Here is a 20,445-nt window from a genome sequence, read left to right as displayed (position 1 = left end):
CAAATTGAAGTTGTGTGGCAACCCTGCATCAGGCAAGTCTATCGGTGCCATTCTCCCAAGAGCATTTGCTCACCTTGTGTCTCTGTGTCACATTTTGGTAATTCTCGCCATAGTTCAAACTTTTTCATTATTATTATATTTGCTATTGTGATCGGTGATCTTTCATGTTACTATTGTAATTTTTTGTCTTGCATTTAAAATTCAAGTATGTACATTGCTTTTTTTAGACATAATGCTATTGCACACGTAATAGACTACAGCATAGTGTAAACATAACTTTTAGATGCACCAGGAAACTAGAGAATTCATGTGACTCGCTTTATTTATTTTTTAAAACAATAGAAATGCATTCTCCCACAGTTCTGGAGGCTAGAAGTTCAAAATTAAAGTGATGGCAGGGCGGAGCTCCCTCTGAAGCCTGTGGAGGAGAATCCATTCTTCTTCCCTCCTCCTGGCTTCTGGTGGCTGGTTGGCGATCCTGGCGCTCCTCCAAGCTCCTCTGCCCTCCTCGGCTCACAGTATATGCAGTATTTCAGTCTCTGCCTTCCTGGTCACAGGGCATTGTCCCCTTGCCTCTCTGTGTCTCTCTTCTTCATATAAGGACAATAGTCACTTTGGATTAAGCCCACCCTTCTCCAGGATAATCCCATCTTTGCTAATTACATCTGCAATGACCCTATTTCCAAATAAGGTCACATTCTGAGGTACTGGCGGCTAGGGCTTCAACAAAGCATCTTTGAGGGACACACTTCAACCCATAACACTCAGGGTTGCTTCCTAGTCCACTGTCAGTTCCCTTAGCCCTGCTCCTAGCTTGTTAAAGAATCCTTTCATTGAACCTTCTTCATTTACCCCTTTGAGTGTGCGATTCCTGCTCTGAAATGGATCTTTGACCCTTATGAGCTGTGTGACCTTGGGCAAGACACTTAACCTGTCTGAGGTTCCTTCACCTCTAAAATGAAAATAATTTTCATACCTTCCCTACCTAATTCACTGAGTTGCTGAAAGGTCTCTGTAAACCAAAGAGGCCCATAGCACTGACAGGGATCATTATCATTCTGTGTGTGTTGAAAGGTACGGCTAGGAAAGGGCCATGTCTAGACTGTTCTCTTTGATCTGAACAGAACCTAGCACCACATACCAATACATGCTGAATAAACGCTTCTTGATGTTGTTGATGACCTATCTCGTGCATCCTGGCCGGTATTGAGAGGCTGAACACTGAACTGCTCCCCGGAAGACTTGCTTTATTGAGGACATTTAGTTCCTTCTCAAAGGCTATAGATAATATTCTCAGCCATATCCTGCGAGCTGTTTTGTAGATCCTGAAACCCCTACCAGGTAGAAGAAGTTAACTACACGATGACCAGACCGTAGCCATGACATAAGCTGCCCCATGTCCTCAGCCTGCCTATAATTCCGAGAATTGGCCTCAAATAAATGAGAACAAACCAACCCTGGAACTGAAGATCAACTGTACTTAAAACAATCAAGATGACGCTGATCAGACAACCGCGTGACCAGTCTCCAGATGACTGTCGGAGCTGACTGTGCCGTTTCTGCATGTAGCCCCCTCCCTCCACTTAGAAAAGCTCTTGCCCCCGATTGTGTGCGTGGGGGGCAGTGGGCCTGTGGACAGCCATCTGCCCCATCCCCTCCCCCGGTTGCCGGCATCTGACGTAAAGCAAACTTTCCTTTCCACCAACCTTGCCTCTTTATTGGCTTTTGAGCAGCGAGCGGCTGGACCCCACTTTTGGTTACAGTATCCCAAGTGATAGATATTAACATTTACTGAGCATTTTTCACATGTCAGGCGCTTTTCTAAGGGCTTCACATGTGTGAAGTCACTCTTGGAGGCACTCGCAGTCCAGCTAGGGACCAATGGGGGCAGGTACATGGTACAACGGGAGAATCGGGTGGTATTGGTCAGGCCTCAGTGTTGCAAGTAACAGAAACCCGCTCAAATTAGCATGCATTTGAAAAATAAAAATCCTTTTTGTTTTTTGGCTCAGAAATCTGTGAAGTCTCAGCAATGGATAAGCATAACAGCTAAGACTTACTGGGGGAACTATATTCAATATTCTGTAATAAACCATAATGGATGAGAATTTGAATAAGAATATATATATATATACACAATATATATATGTATGACTGAATCACTTTGCTGTACACCAGAAACACACACAACATTGTAAATCAACTATACTTCAATTAAAAAGACTTATTGAGAGTTTTCTATGGGCCAGGCACTGTACTAAGCAGTTTGCATGCATTTTTTAATTTATTTTTTATACAGCAGGTTCTTATTAGTTATCTATTTTACACATATTAGTGTATATATGTCAATCCCAATCTCCCAGTTCCTACCACCACCACCACCCTGCCCTCCTGCTTTCCCCACTTTGTGTCCATATGTTTGTTCTCTACATCTGTGTGTGTATTTCTGCCTTGCAAACTGGTTCATTTGTACCGTTTTTCTAGATTCCACATATATGCATTAATATACGATATTTTTTTTCCTCTTTGTGACTTACTTCACTCTGTATGACAGTCTCTACGTCCATCCACATCTCTACAAATGTGGCTGAGTAATATTCCATTGTATATATGTACCACATCTTCTTTATCCATACGTCTGTCGATGGGCATTTAGGTTGCTTCCATGACCTGGCTATTGTAAATAGTGCTGCAATGAACATTGGGGTGCATGTGTCTTTTTGAATTATGGTCTTCTCTGGGGTATATGCCCAGTAGTGGGGTTGCTGGGTCATATGGTAATTCTATTTTTAGTTTTTTTTTTTTTTTTTTTTGCGGTACTTGGGCCTCTCACTGTTGTGGCCTCTCCTGTTGCGGAGCACAGGCTCCGGACGCACAGGCTTAGGGCCATGGCTCACGGGCCCAGCCGCTCCGCGGCACGTGGGATCTTCTCGGACCGGGGCACGAACCCGCGTCCCCTGCATCGGCAGGCGGACTCTCAACCACTGCGCCACCAGGGAAGCCCTATTTTTAGTTTTTTAAGGAACCTCCATATTGTTCTGCATAGTGGCTGTATCAATTTACATTCCCACCAACAGTGCAAGAGGGTCCTGTTGTCTCCACACCCTCTCTAGCATTTGTTGTTCACAGATTTTCTGATGATGCCCATTCTAACCGGCGTGAGGTGATACTTCATGGTAGTTTTGATTTGCATTACTCTAATAATTAGTGATGATGAGCAGCTTTTCATGTGCCTCTTGGCCATCTGAATGTCTTCTTTGGAGAAATGTCTATTTAGGTCTTCTGCCCATTTTTGGATTGGGTTGTTTGTTTCTTTAATATTGAGCTGCATGAGCTGTTTATATATTTTGGAGATTAATCCTTTGTCTGTTGATTCGTTTGCAAATATTTTCTCCCATTCTGAGGGTTGTCTTTTCGTCTTGTTTATAGTTTCCTTTGCTGTGTAAAACCTTTTAAGTTTCATTAGGTCCCATTTCTTTATTTTTGTTTTTATTTCCTTTACTCTAGGAGGTGGGTCAAAAAAGATCTTCCTGTGATTTATGTCAAAGAGTGTTCTTCCTATGTTTTTCTCTAAGAGTTTTATAGTGTCTGGTCTTACATTTTTTAGGTCTTTGATAGATTTTGAGTTTATTTTTGTGTACGGTGTTAGGGAGTGTTCTAATTTCATTCTTTTACATGTAGCTGTCCAGTTTTCCCAGCACCACTTATGGTGGAGACTGTCTTTTCTCCATTTTATATACTTGACTCCTTTGTCATAGATTAGTTGACCACAGGTGGGTGGGTTTATCTCTGGGCTTTCTCTCCTGTTCCATTGATCTATATTTCTGTTTCTGTGCCAGTACCATATTGTCTTGATTACTGTAGCTTTTAGTATACTCTGAAGTCAGGGAGTCTGATTCCTCCAGCTCCGTTTTTTTTTTTTTTCCCCTCAAGATTGCTTTGGCTATTTGGGGTCTTTTGTGTCTCCATACAAATTTTAAGATTTTTTGTTCCAGTTCTGTAAAAATGCCATTGGTAATTTTATAGTGATTGCATTGAATCTGTAGATTGCTTTGGGTAGTATAGTCATTTTCACAATATTGATTCTTCCAATCCAAGAACATGGTATATCTCTCCATCTGTTTGTGTCATCTTTGATTTCTTTCATCAGTATCTTATAGTTTTCTGAGTACAGGTCTTCTACCTCCTTAGGTAGGTTTATTCCTAGGTATTTTATTATTTTTGTTGCAATGGTGAATGGAATTGTTTCCTTAATTTCTCTTTCTGATCTTTCATCCTTAGTGTATAGGAATGCAAGAGATTTCTGTGCATTAATTTTGTATCCTGCAACTTTACCAAATGCATTGATGAGCTCTAGTAGTTTTCTGGTGGCATCTTTAGGATTTTCTTTGTATCGTATCATGTCATCTGCAAATAGTGACAGTTTTACTTCTTCTTTTCCAATTTGGATTCCTTTTATTTCTTTTTCTTCTTTGATTTCCATGGCTAGGACTTCCAAAACTATATTGAATAATAGTGGAGAGAGTGGACATACTTGTCTTGTTCCTGATCTTAGAGGAAATGCTTACAGTTTTTCACCATTGAGACTGATGTTTGCTGTGGGCTTGCCATATATGGCCTTTATTATGTTGAGGTAGGTTCCCTCTATGCCCACTTTCTGGAGAGTTTTTATCATAAATGGGTGTTGAATTTTGTCAAAAGCTTTTCCTGCATCTATTGAGTTGATCATATGGTTTTCATTCTTCAGTTTGTTAATATGGTGTATCACATTGATTGATTTGCATATATTGAAGAATCCTTCCATCCCGGGATAAATTCCACTTGATCATGGTGTATGATCCTTTTAATGTGTTGCTGGATTCTGTTTGCTAGTATTTTGTTGAGGATTTTTGCATCTATATTCACCAGTGATATTGGTCTGTAATTTTTTTTTTCTGTAGTATCTTTGTTTGGTTTTGGTATAAGGGTGATGGTGGCCTCGTAGAATGACTTTGGAAGTGATCCTTCCTCTGCAATTTTTGGAAGAGTTTGAGAAGGATGGGTGTTAGCTCTTCTCTAAATGTTTGATAGAATTCACCTATGAAGCCATCTGGTCCTGGACTTTGTTTGTTGGAAGATTTTTAATCACAGTTTCAATTTCATTACGTGTGATTGGTCTGTTCATATTTTCTATTTCTTCCTGGTTCAGTCTTGGAAGTTTATACCTTTCTAAGAATTTGTCCATTTCTTCCAGTTTGTCCATTTTATTGGCATAGAGTTGCTTGTAGTAGCGTCTTAGGATACTTTGTATTTCGGTGGTGTCCATTGTAACTTCTCCTTTTTCATTTCTAATTTTATTGATTTGAATCCTCTTCCTCTTTTTCTTGATGAGTCTGGCTAAAGGTTTATCAATTTTGTTTATCTTCTCAAAGAACCATCTTTTAGTTTTATTGATGTTTGCTATTGTTTTCTTTGTTTCTATGTCATTTATTTCTGCTCGGATATTTATGATTTCTTTCCTTCTACTAACTTTGGGTTTTGTTTGCTGTTCTTTCTCTAGTTCCTTTAGGTGTAAGGTTAGATTGTCTATTTGAGATTTTTCTTGTTTCTTGAGGTAGGATAGTATTGCTATAAACTTCCCTCTTTTTTTTTTTTTTTTTTTTTTTTTGCGGTACGTGGGCCTCACACTGTTGTGGCCTCTCCCGTTGCGGAGCACAGGCTCCGGACGCGCAGGCTCAGCGGCCATGGCTCACGGGCCCAGCCGCTCCGTGGCATGTGGGATCTTCCCGGCCCGGGGTATGAACCCGTGTCCCCTGCATCGGCAGGCGGACTCTCAACCACTGCACCATCAGGGAAGCCCCTAAACTTCCCTCTTAAACTGCTTTTGCTGCATCCCATAGGTTTTGGATCGTTGTGTTTTTGTTTTCATTTGTCTCTAGGTATTTTTTGATTTCCTCTTTGATTTCTTCAGTGATCTCTTGGTTATTTAGTAACGTATTGTTTAGCCTTCATGTGTTTGTGTTTTTTATGTTTTTTTCCCCTGCAATTGATTTCTAATCTCATAGCACTGTGGTCAGAAAAGACGCTTGATATGATTTCAATTTTCTTAAATTTGCTGAGGCTTGATTTGTTGACCCAAGATGTGATCTATCGTGGAGAATGTTCCGTGCGCACTTGAGAAGAAAGTGTAATCTGCTGTTTTTGGATGGAGTGTCCTATAAATATCAATTAAATCTATCTGGTCTATTATGTCATTTAAAGCTTGTGTTTCCTTATTTATTTTCTGTCTGGATGATCTGTCCATTGGTGTAAGTGAGGTGTTAAAGTCCCCCACTATTAATGTGTTACTGTCAATTTCCTCTTTTATAGCTGTTGGCATTTGCCTTGTGTATTGAGGTGCTCCTCTGTTGGGTGCATATTTATTTAGAATTGTTATATCTTCCTCTTGGATTGATCCCTTGATCATTATGTAGTGTCCTTGCTTGTCTCTTGTAACATCCTTTATTTTAAAGTCTATTTTGTCTGATACGAGTATTGCTACTCCAGCTTTCTTTTGATTTCCATTTGCATGGAATATCTTTTTCCATCCCCTCACTTTCAGTCTGTATGTGTCCCTAGGTCTGAAGTGGGTCTCTTGTAGACAGCATATATATAGGTCTTGTTTTTGTATCCATTCAGCGAGCCTGTGTCTTTTGGTTGGAGCATTTAATCCATTTACATTTAAGGTAATTATTGATATGTATGTTCCTATTACCATTTTCTTAATTGATTTGGGTTTGTTTTTGAAGGTCCTTTTCTTCTCTTGTGTTTCCTGCACAGAGAAGTTCTTTTACTATTGTTGTAGGGCTGGTTTGGTGGTGCTGAATTCTCTTAGCTTTTGCTTGTCTGTAAAGCTTTTGATTTCTCCATTGAATCTGAATGAGATCCTTGCCAGGTAGAGTAATCTTGGTTCTTCCCTCTCATCACTTTAAATATATTGTGCCACTCTCTTCTGGCTTGTAGAGTTTCTGCTGATAAATCAGCTGCTAACCTTATGGGAGTTCCCTTGTATTTTATTTGTCATTTTTCCCCTGTTACTTTTAATGATTTTTCCTTGGCTTTAATTCTTGTCAGTTTGATTACTATGTGTCTCAGTGTGTCTCTCCTTGGGTTTATCCTGCCTGGGACTCTCTGTGCTTCCTGGACTTGGGTGGCTATTTCCTTTTCCGTGTTAGGGAAGTTTTTGACTATAATCTCTTCAAATGTTTTCTCAGGTCCTTTCTCTCTCTCTTCTCCTTCTGGGATCCCTATAATGTGAATGTTGGTGTGTTAATGTCGTCCCAGAGGTCTCTTAGGCTGTTTTCATTTCTTTTCATTCTTTTTTCTTTATTCTGTTCCATGGCAGTGAATTCCACCATTCTGTCTTCCAGGTCACTTATCCGTTCTGCCTCAGTTATTCTGCTATTGATTCCTTCTAGTGTATTCTTCATTTCATTTATTGTATTGTTCATCTCTGTTTGTTTGCTCTTTAATTCTTCTAGGTGTTTGTTCTTTAATTCTTCTAGGTCTTTGTTAAACATTTCTTGCATCTTCTCAATCTTTGCCTCCATTCTTTTTCCAGGGTCCTGGACCATCTTCACTAACATTATTCTCAATTCTTTTTTTGGAAGGTTGCCTACCTCCACTTCATTTAATTGTTTTTCTGAGGTTTTATCTTATTCATTCATCTGGTACATAGTCCTCTGCCTTTTCATCTTGTCTACCTTTCTGTGAATGTGGTTTTTGTTCCACAGGCTGCAGGACTGTAGTTCTTCTTGCTTCTGCTGTCTGCCCTCTGGTGGATGAGGTTATCTAAGAGGCTTGTGCAAGCTTCCTGATGGGAGGGACTAGTGGTGGGTAGAGCTGGGTGTTGCTCTGGTTGGTGGAGCTCAGTAAAACTTTAATCTGCTTGTCTGCTGATGGGTGGGGTTGAGTTCCCTCCCTGTTGGTTGTTTGGCCTGAGGGGACCCAGCACGGGAGGCTATAGTCTTTTTGGTGGCACTAATGGCAGACTCCAGGAGGGCTCATGCCAAGGAGTACTTCCCAGAACTTCTCCTGCCTGTGTCCTTGTTCCTGCAGTGAGCCACAGCTGCCCCCCGCCTCTGCAGGAGACCCTCCAACAGTAGCAGGTAGGTCTGGTTCAGTCTCCTTTGGGGTCACTGCTCCTTCCCCCGGGTCCTAATGCACACACTACTTTGTGTGTACCCTCCATGAGTGGAGTCTCTGTTTCCCCTAGTTCTGTCGAAGTCCTGCAATCAAATCCTGTTAGCCTTCAAAGTCTGATTCTCTGGGAATTCCTCCTCCCATTGCCGGACCCCCAGGTTGGGAAGCCTGACATGCGGCTCAGAACCTTTACTCCAGTGGGCGGACTTCTGTGGTATAACTGTTCTCCAGTTTGTGAGTCACCCACCCAGTGGTTATGGGATTTGATTTTATTGTGATGGCGCCCCTCCTACTGTCTCACTGCGGCTTCTCCTTTGTCTTTGGATGTGGGGTTTCTTTTTTGGTGAGTTCCAGTGTCTTCCTGTCGATGATTGTTCAACAGTTAGCTGTGATTCTGGTGCTCTCGCAAGAAGGAGTGCACGTCCTTCTATTCTACCATCTTGAACGAATCCCTACATGTATTAGTAGTTTTAATCTTTACCCAATCTTGTAGACAAAAGAGAGGATCCCTGGCTTGCCCAAGGTTGAAACAGCCAGTAATGACAGAACCAGTAATGACAGCTGGCCAGGCAGCTGGCTCCAGAGTTCATGTTCTTAACTAGCTTAAGTAGGGCTTGGCTGGATTCAGGGGTTGAAACAGTGCTGTGAGACTGCTTGGCTTGGCTTGCATCTCAGAGCTTCCTTCCTAAGGTGGGCTCCTCTGTGTGTCTCCATGGTGACAAGCCCACACGGACCTCAGACAGGTCTTCCCAACAGCTCTAGCCTAAGTCCTGGGGACTGACAGGTCTGGTCTGGGTCATGTGCCCTCTCCTAGGGCAGGGTCAGCCTCCTGAGAACACTGCAGGACTGCTATAGAAGGGAGAAAAAGTGTTTTCTCAGAGGAAGGGATGTCTACACCAAAGACCAGGGTTAATTGTGACCAAGGGTCAAAGTGAAAACTGGGTAATGGAATTCCTATGTCGACGAAAATAATCAATAAACAATCAATAATTAGAAAAGAGTTTTATTTGCGCCAAACTGAGGACTAGCCCAGAAGCCTGGTTCCCAGATTACTCTAAGAAACTGCTCTGGAGAAGCAGGTTTTCAGCACAGTTTTGTATCTTGTCAGAACAAAGAACATTAAACAAGTCAGGGATACATTTCTTCAAGGTTTCAAAAAAACACCAATGCATACACATACAGCACATACAGTAATGGCCTTGGCACCTGGGAAGGGAGTCTTATCATCAAAGGAGGACCAGCATTGGTGTCCCAGGAAGAGGAGCATTTAATCTTTATTTTTATTTTTTTTTTAATCTTTATTTTTAAAATGGACATTCTTTACATCTGGTCAATGTGCCCTTTTCTTTAATAATTAAAGCAGATGTACAGGGCTTCCCTGGTGGTGCAGTGGTAAGAATCCGCCTGCCAATGCAGGGGACACGGGTTCAAGCCCTGGTCCAGGAAGATTCCACATGTCGCGGAGCAACTAAGCCTGTGTGCCACAGCTACTGAGCCTGCGCTCTAGGGCCCACGAGCCACAACTACTAAGCACACGTGCCACAACTACTGAAGCCCTTGCACCTAGAGCCTGTGCTCCACAACAAGAGAAGCCACCGCAATGAGAAGCCCACACACCACAACGAAGAGTAGCCCCCGCTTGCTGCAACTAAAGAATGCCCGCGCACAGCAACAAAGACCCAACGCAGCCAAAAATAAATAAATAAATAATTTAATTAAAAAAAATAAAACAGATGTACAAAGTAGGTTTGATAGGCCAGAAACAGGCTATTTTAGTTAGCATAAAATTCTAGTTAACTCATGTAGAAGCCAGAATGATTTCCCTATATCTCAATATGTAAAAATTTCTTTTATCACCTGCTATGTGCCAGGTGTTTGCAAGGCATTGGGGAGCAGCTATGACATGGTTGTAGCCCCCCGTCAACTGGGAGAGCACAAGCAAAAGGAAAATTGCAACAAAGAGTAACTGGAGGGCTTCCCTGGTGGCGCAGTTGTTGAGAGTCCACCTGCCAATGCAGGGGACACGGGTTCCTGCCCCGGTTCCGGGAAGACCCCACATGCCGCGGAGCGGCTGGGCCCGTGAGCCATGGCCGCTGAGCCTGCGCGTCCTGAGCCTGTGCTCTGCAACGGGAGAGGCCACAACAGTGAGAGGCCCGCGTACCACAAAAAAAAAAAAAAAAAAAAAAGAGTAACTGGAGCCCAAGGAGAAGGGAATAACTGATGAGGAGGTAAGCAGGAACCAAATCCAGAAAGCCTGGCAAGACCAATTAATAACTACCAACTACCACTGCTTGAACATGCGAGGCACTAGCCTAAACAATTAGTATACACTTATCTTCACTCTGGTACCTACTGTGTCACAGATGAGGAAACTGATACTTAGAACAATGAAATAACTTGCTCAAGGAATCCATAGTGATGGAGCCAGGATTCAATAGTCTATGAACACCTTGGATTTAACCACATTGCTAAGGGAAGGCCAGCAAAGGTCACAGTCAAATTCATTTTTTCCCCAAAAGTAATCCACAATCAAAATGAAATTTCTTGGTTGGTAGCAAACTGATATCATACGTCTATCATTTTGGTGCACAGTACACACATTGAAGAACTTATTTAATGGGCCCTAGCAATGAAGATGTGGTCATTAAATACCGGATTTTTTCCAACCTGCTTTTAAGAATCATCAATATGGTCTGCAAGAAGTGCATTTAAAATATCAGGGGGGAAAAAAAGCTGAAAGGCATTCAGATCCAGATACAAAGGCCCTGAAACCACCAAAGGGGAAACTGATCTGACCCGAACATACTACATATGGAAACCCTGGAATGGTTGCGATGCTCTCGGGAATATTCAATTACAAGGGAGACCCAGCACTGACCTTTTTACAAGGAGACAATCAACAGAAGACTGTATTTGATAAGAGGAATTCACTTCCTGTTAACAAGGCTTCTAACCCTGTACAAGCAAAAGGAGAAGGGAGGGCAAAGACCCCAGGTGGCTCTGAAGAGATAAACCCTGGTTCTTTAGGAGTCTGAAAAGAAAAAGAAAAAAACAAAACGGGAAAAAGGAGGTATTGTGTAGAAAGGCCATATGATCCACCCAGTTGTTAAATCCTTTGCTCCAAAGGGTTTGCTACAAGGGCTGAAGAAATGATAGAAATAAACCCGTAGAAACTTGACATTCTTTTCTTGCATATTTATTGCGTTTCTTCTGCAAACACTCACAACACATAGTGATATTAAAGAGTGCCTACTAATTCAGATTTTACTTCCTGGGTGGCTTTCTGGACTATCCATCCCTGTATTCAACCTACCTCAAGCCCCTCTCCCTGGTCCCCACGTACCACAGCAGAATGAAGGGCTGCCCTTTATTCGGTGCTCTCATAACCTCATATGCAGTATCTCTGTTATGGCACTGGATGGAAATCGTCTCCACCACTAGATTCTAACTTGTCCCTGTCCTCAGCATTTTAGCAGATGTAGCTGCTCAGAAAATGTTGACTGAATTAATGAAACGCTTCCATACATTTATAAATAGTGCTTTCTACTGTACTAGGTCTCTGTGGTCATTTTTGGCCCAGGAGCTCCTCAAGGGCAACGTCATGTCTTATCCATCTTATCTCCATTGCCTCGCATGGTGCCTAACAGTTCCTAGCAGACAGTAGGTGCTCAGCAAAAGTTTGAAGGGTTAATTAAGCACAAAATTTCTCAACATATGACACGGTAGGAAGGAGGCAAGAGAGTAGCAAACAGGGTTACTGATGGAGGAACACTTGTGAATTAGTGACACAGTCTTTTTCAGTTTATGAGCGTGAGTGATGGGAACTGACGGATTTCTGGCAAAGTACAAATTTAGCTTTCACGTTTCTGGCTGGGGGTAATTTCTCACAAGCCGTAAGAAGGGGGCTAACACGAACCATATACGGGTGCTTCACATTTAAAACCCCAGAACAAATCCATGAGGCAGGTATAATCCCCGTTGTACAGAAGAGGAAACAGGCCCAGAATGGTTTATTTCTTGCCTGAGCCCACCTGAGCGGTCAGCGCCAGGCCCAGACTCCACCGCAGGTTCCCGGGCCCGGCCCAGCGGTCTTTTCCTCCTCCTGGGTGGCCTCTGACTCTTTCACGTCTAGCTGGGCGACTCCTGAGGAGGAGAAGGAGGAAAGAAGCTGGGGGCGGGGGTGAGATGCTTTGGGCATACAGGAGCCACAGGGTTCAGGACGCAGAGCACAAAAGCAACGAAGTGCCCCCGTAGGGCCTAGCACACCCACTCGCGCGCATTCGCCGGCATCGGTAAGCTTGACCCTTCTGGGCTTCCGTAGTTCGTAACAAACTGGATATCTCTAGATGGGGAAGGATAAATATTTTGAAATTCAAATCATGTTTCCGGATTTGAGCACTGAGACAGCAAAGCCTAACCCTCCGTACGTTCTCACGAACTAAAACTGCGAAGACAACACACCCTCTCCTCTTCACAAAAGGAAATCCCCCCCTCCTCCGGCGAACCGAGGCCGGAAGTTCCGGTGGGCTTGACGTCACTACCGCCCAGTTTCTGGGCGGTGCTAAGATGGACGCTCTACAGGCTCGGGAGAGACTCCGGCGGAGATACCTGTTCCCGCGGGACGTGGTGGTCCAGCAGGACCGCGAGGGCTACGCCGGGCCGGGTGAGGCACCCGCCGTGGCGCGCTCCGAGTCGCGCAGAGGTTCCCAGAGGCGAGGCGCCGGACACGGCCGGCCCCGCGGGCCTCTCGCAGCCCTACCCAGTCAGGAGGGACAGGGTTTCGTTTTTTCAAGGCTTACCAAGTAGTTTTGCAAGTCGGGTATTTACTGTCGTAAAAGACCCTTAGAGATCAGGTAGCCCTGCGCATCTTGGTCTTCAGGATTCCCAGGAGAGCTGGTTTAACACCTGTTTGGCCATATCCATTAAAATAAAAAATATCCACAGATTGTATTTCTAAGAACCTAACAAAGGAGCGCACTCGTAGCAGTACACAAGGGCGTGTGTGCCAAGTCTTTCATCTCAGCTTTGCTTGTAATAGCGAACGACTGGAAACATCTAATTGTCCGTCAGCAGGGAGCTGGTTAAATACACTTGGCTGTTTATACATGACACAGCAGGCAGACTTTTATGAACCAATGTGGATGCTTTTCAAAGGGAGGCGCAGAACAACGTATGGTATGCCACCATTTGTGTTCAAACCAGATAACATGCGGTGTGTGTTCACCTGTAGATGCATAGAATATGCAAGAATTCAGTAGACGTTATTACTGGTAGCTGCTTTGGGGCTGGGGAACTGGGGTTAAGGATAAAGAGAGTGATTTCACCTTAGATCTTTTTGTCCTGTATGTTGTAAATCTTGTGTATTTATTACTTTTAAAAAGTAAACGCAGAAAACAACATGTGCAGGCATGCTGGTTTATAAATTTTGAGAGTGTCTCGCAGAATTTCTATTATGAATAAGCTTCCCAGGAATTCTGATGATCAGCTAAAAGCTCGGGAACCTTGGCTACATACTAGTGGTTCTCACATGAACTGATAGAGAGGGCATGTCAGTCACATGGGGAACTTGTTAGACCCCATTTGACCCATTCTTTCAGATTGGGTCCCAAATGGAAGGAATTTGACTTGTCCATCACCTGTCTAAGACAAGTACCATGTTGGGACTGGACCTCCAGTGTGCCCTTTCCACTTTTGAGCTGCCCCAAAAGGTTGTGTTTGTTTAAAAAATTAAAATATGTAGTTGTAAGTAGTGCTTTTGGAAAATCAAGTCCATTTTGTGTTCTAATGTTTGCCACTTGCATTTTTCTTAATTAACAGGACTAATGACTTTCCTAGACTACATGTGAAGCATAGCATTAAAATTCCTATACTACCAGATGGCATTATTCTTTCCAAAAGACTATATAAATAAATTTGGTTGCAAAACTCATTTAGCAGCAAAACAAGTTGACTATATTGGACAGGTTTTATGGCAGGCTCCTATTAATTATTTCTAAAAATATAAACCTATTTTGGTGGTTTTACAGAAGAAATTGGTACTATAATGGGAGAGAATGTGGTTCTTAGAAAGCTCTAGGAAATTATTTTATTTGACTTAAAATAGGTGTAATTTAAAAAAAAAAAAAGGAATTCCCTGGCAGTCCAGTAGTTAGGACTCTGCGCTTTCACTGCCGAGGGAGCAGGTTCAGCCCCTGGTCGGGGAACTAAGATCCTGTAAGCAGCACGGCGTGGCCAAAAAAAAGGTATAATTTTTCCTGTGACGTTAATGGTTACTTCAGAAGTTGAACTCTCTGTTATTTGCAGAAACCTCTACACCTGTTGAGAAAAAGGAGAAACCTCTTCCAAGACTTAATATCCATTCTGGATTCTGGATTTTGGCATCCATTGCTGTGACCTATTACGTTGATTTCTTTCAAACCGTTAAAGAAAACTTTCACACCAGCAGGTAAGAAAACTTTATTGCTTCGTAAGTTAAACACACTTGTTTTATTTTTCACGTTTTGTGAGCCGACTTCTTCAAACGCTTAGTAGGCGCCTACTTTCTGCCGGGCATGGTGTTGGAGGTGCTGGTGACGCAGAGTTGAAAAAGAGAGTGTGTGTTCTGGGCACGTACCGCAGAGTGGGTGAGGCTGGAAATTATTTCAGTGGGCTTTCTCAGCACAGGTGTTTTGTAGGATGAGGACGGTAGTGAATTTAAGAAGGACCTAATCCATTTGTAAACCACGCAGAGAGAATGACTGAAGGTCTTTAATAAGATCAAGTACAAGAGCATTGGGAGGAGGGAATGAGAATTGTGGTGGGTGGGAATTGGGTCTCAGAGCTTGTTTTCAGAGAATAGTTACAGCCAACAAGGTAACCACATGTACAGGCTGTGATTGAATTAGAGTTGAGGTCACTGGTGGGAGGAGTCAGGAGCTTTGAGGCAGGATGTCAAATAGTCCATCGTTCATGAGGATTGAAATCTCTTTAGTATAAAATCTAGGAGTTGACATGGAGGGGAAGGTTGTTCATCACACTCCTGAGTCCTCACTGGGCATTGGAGAGTGTTCTGGAGGCCCCTAGATAACAGAAAAAGAGGGAGACGTGTTGGTGAGCATCGGAGCTGGCATCGAGAGGGGTGATTTGCTTAAAGTGCGAGTGTAATTGTTTGGAAGTACCAGCAGGGCTAGAAAGATGCAGACGGGACTGTTTGATCTGGTGATATCGTTGGGGGTTGGGGAACACACAGTCTCTCCCGCAGAGGCCCTTAGGAAGAGCAGTGACTGCTGGAGGGGCACCTGAGGAGAGTGAGGGAGCAGGTGGTCCGGGGAAAGCAGGCGGGGGGGGGGGGGGGGTGTTATGTAAACTATAGCAGGGAGAGAGCTTGTTCGCCTTCCTTATTTCCACAAGCAGGAGCTTTCCCTAAACACTCCCATCTTGTGGCCCTTCCCCTCACTGGCTTCTCCCCTGGGAGGTGCTAGACCTCCTGATAGGGTTTGGGATGAAGAACCAGGCGTGTAGCTCAGCACCTTCTTCCTCTTGGGAGCCAGCTGCCCATGAGAAGCACAGATTCTGGGCTGCTTTTCTGCACCATTGTTTTATGGGGCGACCCTGACATGAGAAGGTCTTTAGGTTTTCACTGTGACTTGAAACCCAGTGGGTAAGTCTGTCTCTTTCTGGGTTTCAGTGTGAGGAAGCACGTTGTCACCATTCACCAAAGCTATCTTCTTTTCGTAGCTCTATCAGTAAAGAAGCTGACAGTTGGTCTTTATCAGTTTGGTTTCTTTGTGTCTTTCAATTGGTCTAGAACTTGGGCTGGGAAAAGAAGCAATGGTTGTTTCAGACACCATCAGTAGCACCTGCTGCTTTGTTCATGAAATATCTCATGAGAGCCTGAGATGTATCCAGTTATGGTCACAGTGATGAACAAGGCACATTTCTCACCCTCCACCAGCTCATTTTAGGCTGTGATAGATGAGTAAGTCATGTGGTGCGTACTGTTTGCGTGTGCGAGGGTATGTGCAGGATGCCGTGAATGCACCTAGAAGGGGCACCCAGTCCAGCCCAGCCTCAGGAGGTAGGCCTTTTTGAGGTTTCAGGAGAGATGACAGGATTTATCCATTTGTGTCCTATGTATCCTCGTATATGAGAATACTAAGTATTCTTAGTAGTTAAAGGAGATGGTGAGGTAAGGAATAACTCACTACACTGTAAGGTGTTTGGGGGCACCCACAGGAGTAGCGGCACACAGTAGCCCACCGGTGGTGTGTGACAGAGCCTGGACTCAGCCTCCGGACCAGGACTGGGGGGCATGAAAAGAAAGTGGGAGTCATAGGGCTGTCCTCAAAGAAGTGTCATCTTAGAGGAAAAGAGACAGAAACGCATGGCCGAAGGCTGAGGATTTTGAGCAGAGTCGTGTTGCTTTCTTGCTGAGGCCTCGGTAAGCAGCGGGGAGTTGGGGCAGCTGTGGCGGGAGGGCGCTACCCAGAGGCAGTCCGTGCAGGCTGCCTTCTGCTTTCTCGAAAAGGGTTCATTCCTCTGATTTTCCAAATCTGGCCTCCTCCCATGACCAGCAGGGACTGGAAGGAAGGGGCTGATGAGCTTTTTCTCACACACACTGAGCCAAGTCTTCTGTGGAGTTGGAAGGAGCAAAAAGCCATTGGCCCTTGTGGGAGGACTGGAGATATTCTAGGAACAGGAGGGTTTCATTTAGAAATCTTTTACGAGAGGCGATAAGAATTAACTCCTTCCAAATTGATATTCAGTATTTCAGGAAACCCAGCTTAACTTGGAGGAGTTGATGGTATCTGTTGAAATCTTTATTAGTCTCACGCTCAAAACTTCAGAAACAACCAGAAAGCCGCTCGCTTTCCTGTATGTTTAAAGAAAACGTCCTTTTTTGTCAGTTAGTTTATGAAAGTGTGTGTGTGTGTGTGTGTGTGTGTGTGTGTGTGTGTGTGTTTAAAGTCTTACTTTTTCATCCTTTCATGTGTCTCACTCTCATCTTTACCTACCCATCTCCTATTAGATCTAGACTTTCTGCAAGCTGGGATTGAGTAACTGTGGGTCCCTCTGCCCCTTCTCCAGTTGATATTCTTCTTAGAAATAGATATTTAGTCTATTAATGTTAAGATACCTGATTTGTTAAGTGCTGTCAATTAGCACTTTTTTTTTTAAACCACTTTATTTTTGTGTACATATTTGCTTAACAATCACTGAATTTCTAGTCAGCTTCAGGTATCTGAAGAGCCTTTAAAAGTAGTTTATATTGTCTAGACCCAAGGTATGCTGCACACAGTCTGGAACAAAATTGCAAATAACATCTTTCTTAAGATAGTCATAGAAATTCTGATTCAGTAAGTTAAGATGCTTCCTTTCTCTAGTGGCAGGGCTGAGTCATACCTGGCTGGTAGGCCCTGTGTTATGGGACAGGACTCAAAATTCAAATCACCTGTATTCAAAGGTAAACTTACAAAACCTTTGTCAGATACATGCACTGTCAAAAATGGGATCACTGCCATTGGTATGGTAAGCCAGCAACGCTATGAGCCTATGTCACATTTCAGATGTGTCAAAAAAGATTATTTACTATTAGGCTGCAGAGGATGTAAAAGAGGATAATAGAAGGGTATTATTTTTGTCTCTACAGTTGGTTTCTGTTTGGCGGTACCTTGTTGCTTGTTAGCTTATCGATTGCATTTTACTGCATAGTCTATCTGGAATGGTATTGTGGAATTGAAGATTATGATATCAAGTATCCAACGTTGATACCTATTACAACTGCTACTTTTATTGTAGCAGGAATTTGGTAAGTTACCTTTGGAATGAAAATTTGTTTGATCAGGTAATGATGTACATGGTACAAAATTCAAGAGGGAAAAAAAAGGGAATGATGGGAAAACAGTCTTCTTGATTCCCTTTTCAGTAGTGTCTTTCTTTACTTACATATTTAGTTATTTAAAATACAAATGGTGACATGCTATATATATATATATATATATATATATATATATTGCATTTTGCTTTCTAAATCATTTTCATTGTGAAGTATAATGCAGACAGAAAAGTGGAAGAATCTAAAATATACAGCTGAATTATCATGCAGTGAGCCTTGGTGTAAACCCTAACGAGAAAGATCTGTGCCGGCCCCCTCTAACCCCTTCCATGCCCCCTCCCAGTCACTGTACCTTCATTCCTGCCTGCAGGTAAACACTGTCCCCACCTTCATGGTAACTGCTTTCTTTTGCATCTCTTATAGAAATGGGTTCATATAGTATGTATTCTTTTACTTTTGACTGTTTACATGCAATATTATGTATGATTTGTCCATATTGTGCATAACAGTTGCTCGTTTTCATTGCTGTTCAGCATTCCATCTTATAACCAACTCCCAGTTTATCTGTTCTGTTGTTGATCGCATTTGGATTGTTTCCAGTTTGGGGTTATCATGAGGGATGCTGTTAAGAACATTCTTGTGTATGTCTTGTGTGCCTGCGCGTGCTTCTGTTGGATGTATATGTACATGCATACATATATACATATCTCTAGAAGGGAAATCATTGGCTCATTGGGTATGCATACCTCCAACTCTAGTAAATAGTGCCAAACTGTTTTCCAGAGTGATCTTTTTTTTTTTTTAAATTGAGTTTGGAATTCTTCCATACCAGTACATACAGATGTGTCTCATTCTTTTTAACAGTTACATCATTATCACTGCATGGACATATCATGATTTATTTAACCAGCTCCCTGTTTTTTTATTCTTTCGCTGTTATAAATAATGCCACAATTAACATCATTTTTCATAAGCTAAGAGGTTCTCAATGAAAAGTTTTTTTTATGTTTATAAAAGTATTTTATAACTTGCTCATTAAAGAAAAATCTGTAAATTACAGAAAAACACAAAGGAAGTAAATCCCATGATCCTGCCAACCAGAGAGAAAACTACACTGAACATTGTGTATGGGCTTTTAGGTTTTTTCCCTCTCTTTATATTAATTGCATTTTAATTTGGGGAAAACCACACACCTTTGTACATATTCAGTTTAAATGTATTTTTTCTATTATGTATTTTCTGTAGTTGAAGTTTATGGGTGTTTGACATATGTTGCATTGTGATGCAGTTTTTTATTAACCCTTCGGTGACGAGTGTAGACAGTTGTCTTATTTTACAATTTCTTATAAGGCTAATGTCACCCCCGGAAATATTATTGTATGTTTTAGAACAGTAGGATTATAGCTATTTAAATGTCTACTTCTCAAAATATTATGTTAGTCATTAATTATCTGAAACACTTATTTAATTGACTATAATTTTCCTTTATTAACTTCTGCTGTTAAAAATTCAGTTCATAAAAATCATTGCACTTAGAAAGTGTGTTATTCTTACCTGGTGACAGGAATAGTATTTTTCTCAATGGAAAGTTTAATAGCAGCTTATAAATGATTACTTTTTCATTCTGTTTCTAACAGAAAAATACTTTAACCGTCTATTTTTTTTTTTTTTTACCATTATAGTTTGGTAGTGTGTGAGATAGTAAAAGCAGGCTGTAGTCATTTTATTTCGTGTTCCTTTACAGATACTAATGTTAAGAGACTGAAGTCTCTGTTAAGCCAGGCCAGCTCTTGTTAGAGGAGCTTTAGTGATTCCAGTTCTGAGTACTTCGTGAAGAAATTGTGATATTTCCAATATTGGCTAAGTCACATATCTGAGAAACATGATTTATATATAGAAAGTTACTGGCTGAATGAACTTTCCCAAACCGGGTAAAAGTGAGTCCTTTAAATCTAGATTCTGCAGTAGAATATAGTTGTGTAGAGTATAGCTATAGTTGTGAACTGTGTGGCTATTTTGTCCTTTTCTTTTCAGCTTCAATGTTGCTTTATGGCATGTGTGGTCATTTTTCACTCCACTGCTGTTGTTTACCCAGTTTATGGGGGTTGTAATGTTGATCTCACTCCTTGGATGATTTCTAAAGGTAAGATTTCTGGAATGGTATTTCTAATAATGAATGCATTTGAAAAAGTCTTTCATGATAATTTTCAGTGGACATAGCAGTAACGGACTAGTAAATTATTTCAGTCATGTTTACACGAGAGTTGTTCATCCATTGAACTCTGAGGTAGAAGGGACTGTGATCCCTTTCCATTTGCATAATTTAGTTCTAAGTGACTACTTTTTAGAGAAGGCACCCTGACCTTCCAAGATCTCATGAAGAGAGTATTTGCACCTTCCAATATGGATAAGTTCACACATTGATTCATTTTCTATCGCAGTAAACTTCCATCTACTTCTATACTGATGAC

The 20,445-nt window shown here is 42.1% G+C and overlaps 1 protein-coding gene and 1 pseudogene across 4 annotated transcripts in view; one reads left to right on the top strand and one right to left on the bottom strand.

Moving 5' to 3' along the window:
* The first annotated feature begins 12,692 nt into the window (after positions 1-12,692).
* TMEM128 (transmembrane protein 128) overlaps positions 12,693-20,445 on the top strand; it is a 30,180-nt gene continuing 22,427 nt past the window's right edge. For 2 of the 4 annotated variants that reach the window (XM_027103360.1, XM_027103359.1), the window contains exons 1-4: positions 12,693-12,823; positions 14,464-14,605; positions 17,789-17,947; positions 20,009-20,117. In XM_027103360.1, the coding sequence (XP_026959161.1) occupies positions 12,727-12,823; positions 14,464-14,605; positions 17,789-17,947; positions 20,009-20,108 (498 nt within the window). In that variant the 5' untranslated portion in view covers positions 12,693-12,726 and the 3' untranslated portion in view covers positions 20,109-20,117. The other 2 variants (XM_027103362.1, XM_027103361.1) reach the window with 2 other exon arrangements.
* Positions 17,197-17,780, bottom strand: LOC113618952 (transmembrane protein 126A pseudogene; annotated as a pseudogene).

Source organism: Aethalodelphis obliquidens, unplaced genomic scaffold, assembly GCF_003676395.1.
Source record: "Aethalodelphis obliquidens isolate GAN/ISIS:26980383/991018 unplaced genomic scaffold, ASM367639v1 scaffold6, whole genome shotgun sequence".
In the NCBI taxonomy this organism is placed as follows: domain Eukaryota; kingdom Metazoa; phylum Chordata; class Mammalia; order Artiodactyla; family Delphinidae; genus Aethalodelphis; species Aethalodelphis obliquidens.
This window is presented reverse-complemented; position numbering and strand designations above follow the sequence as displayed.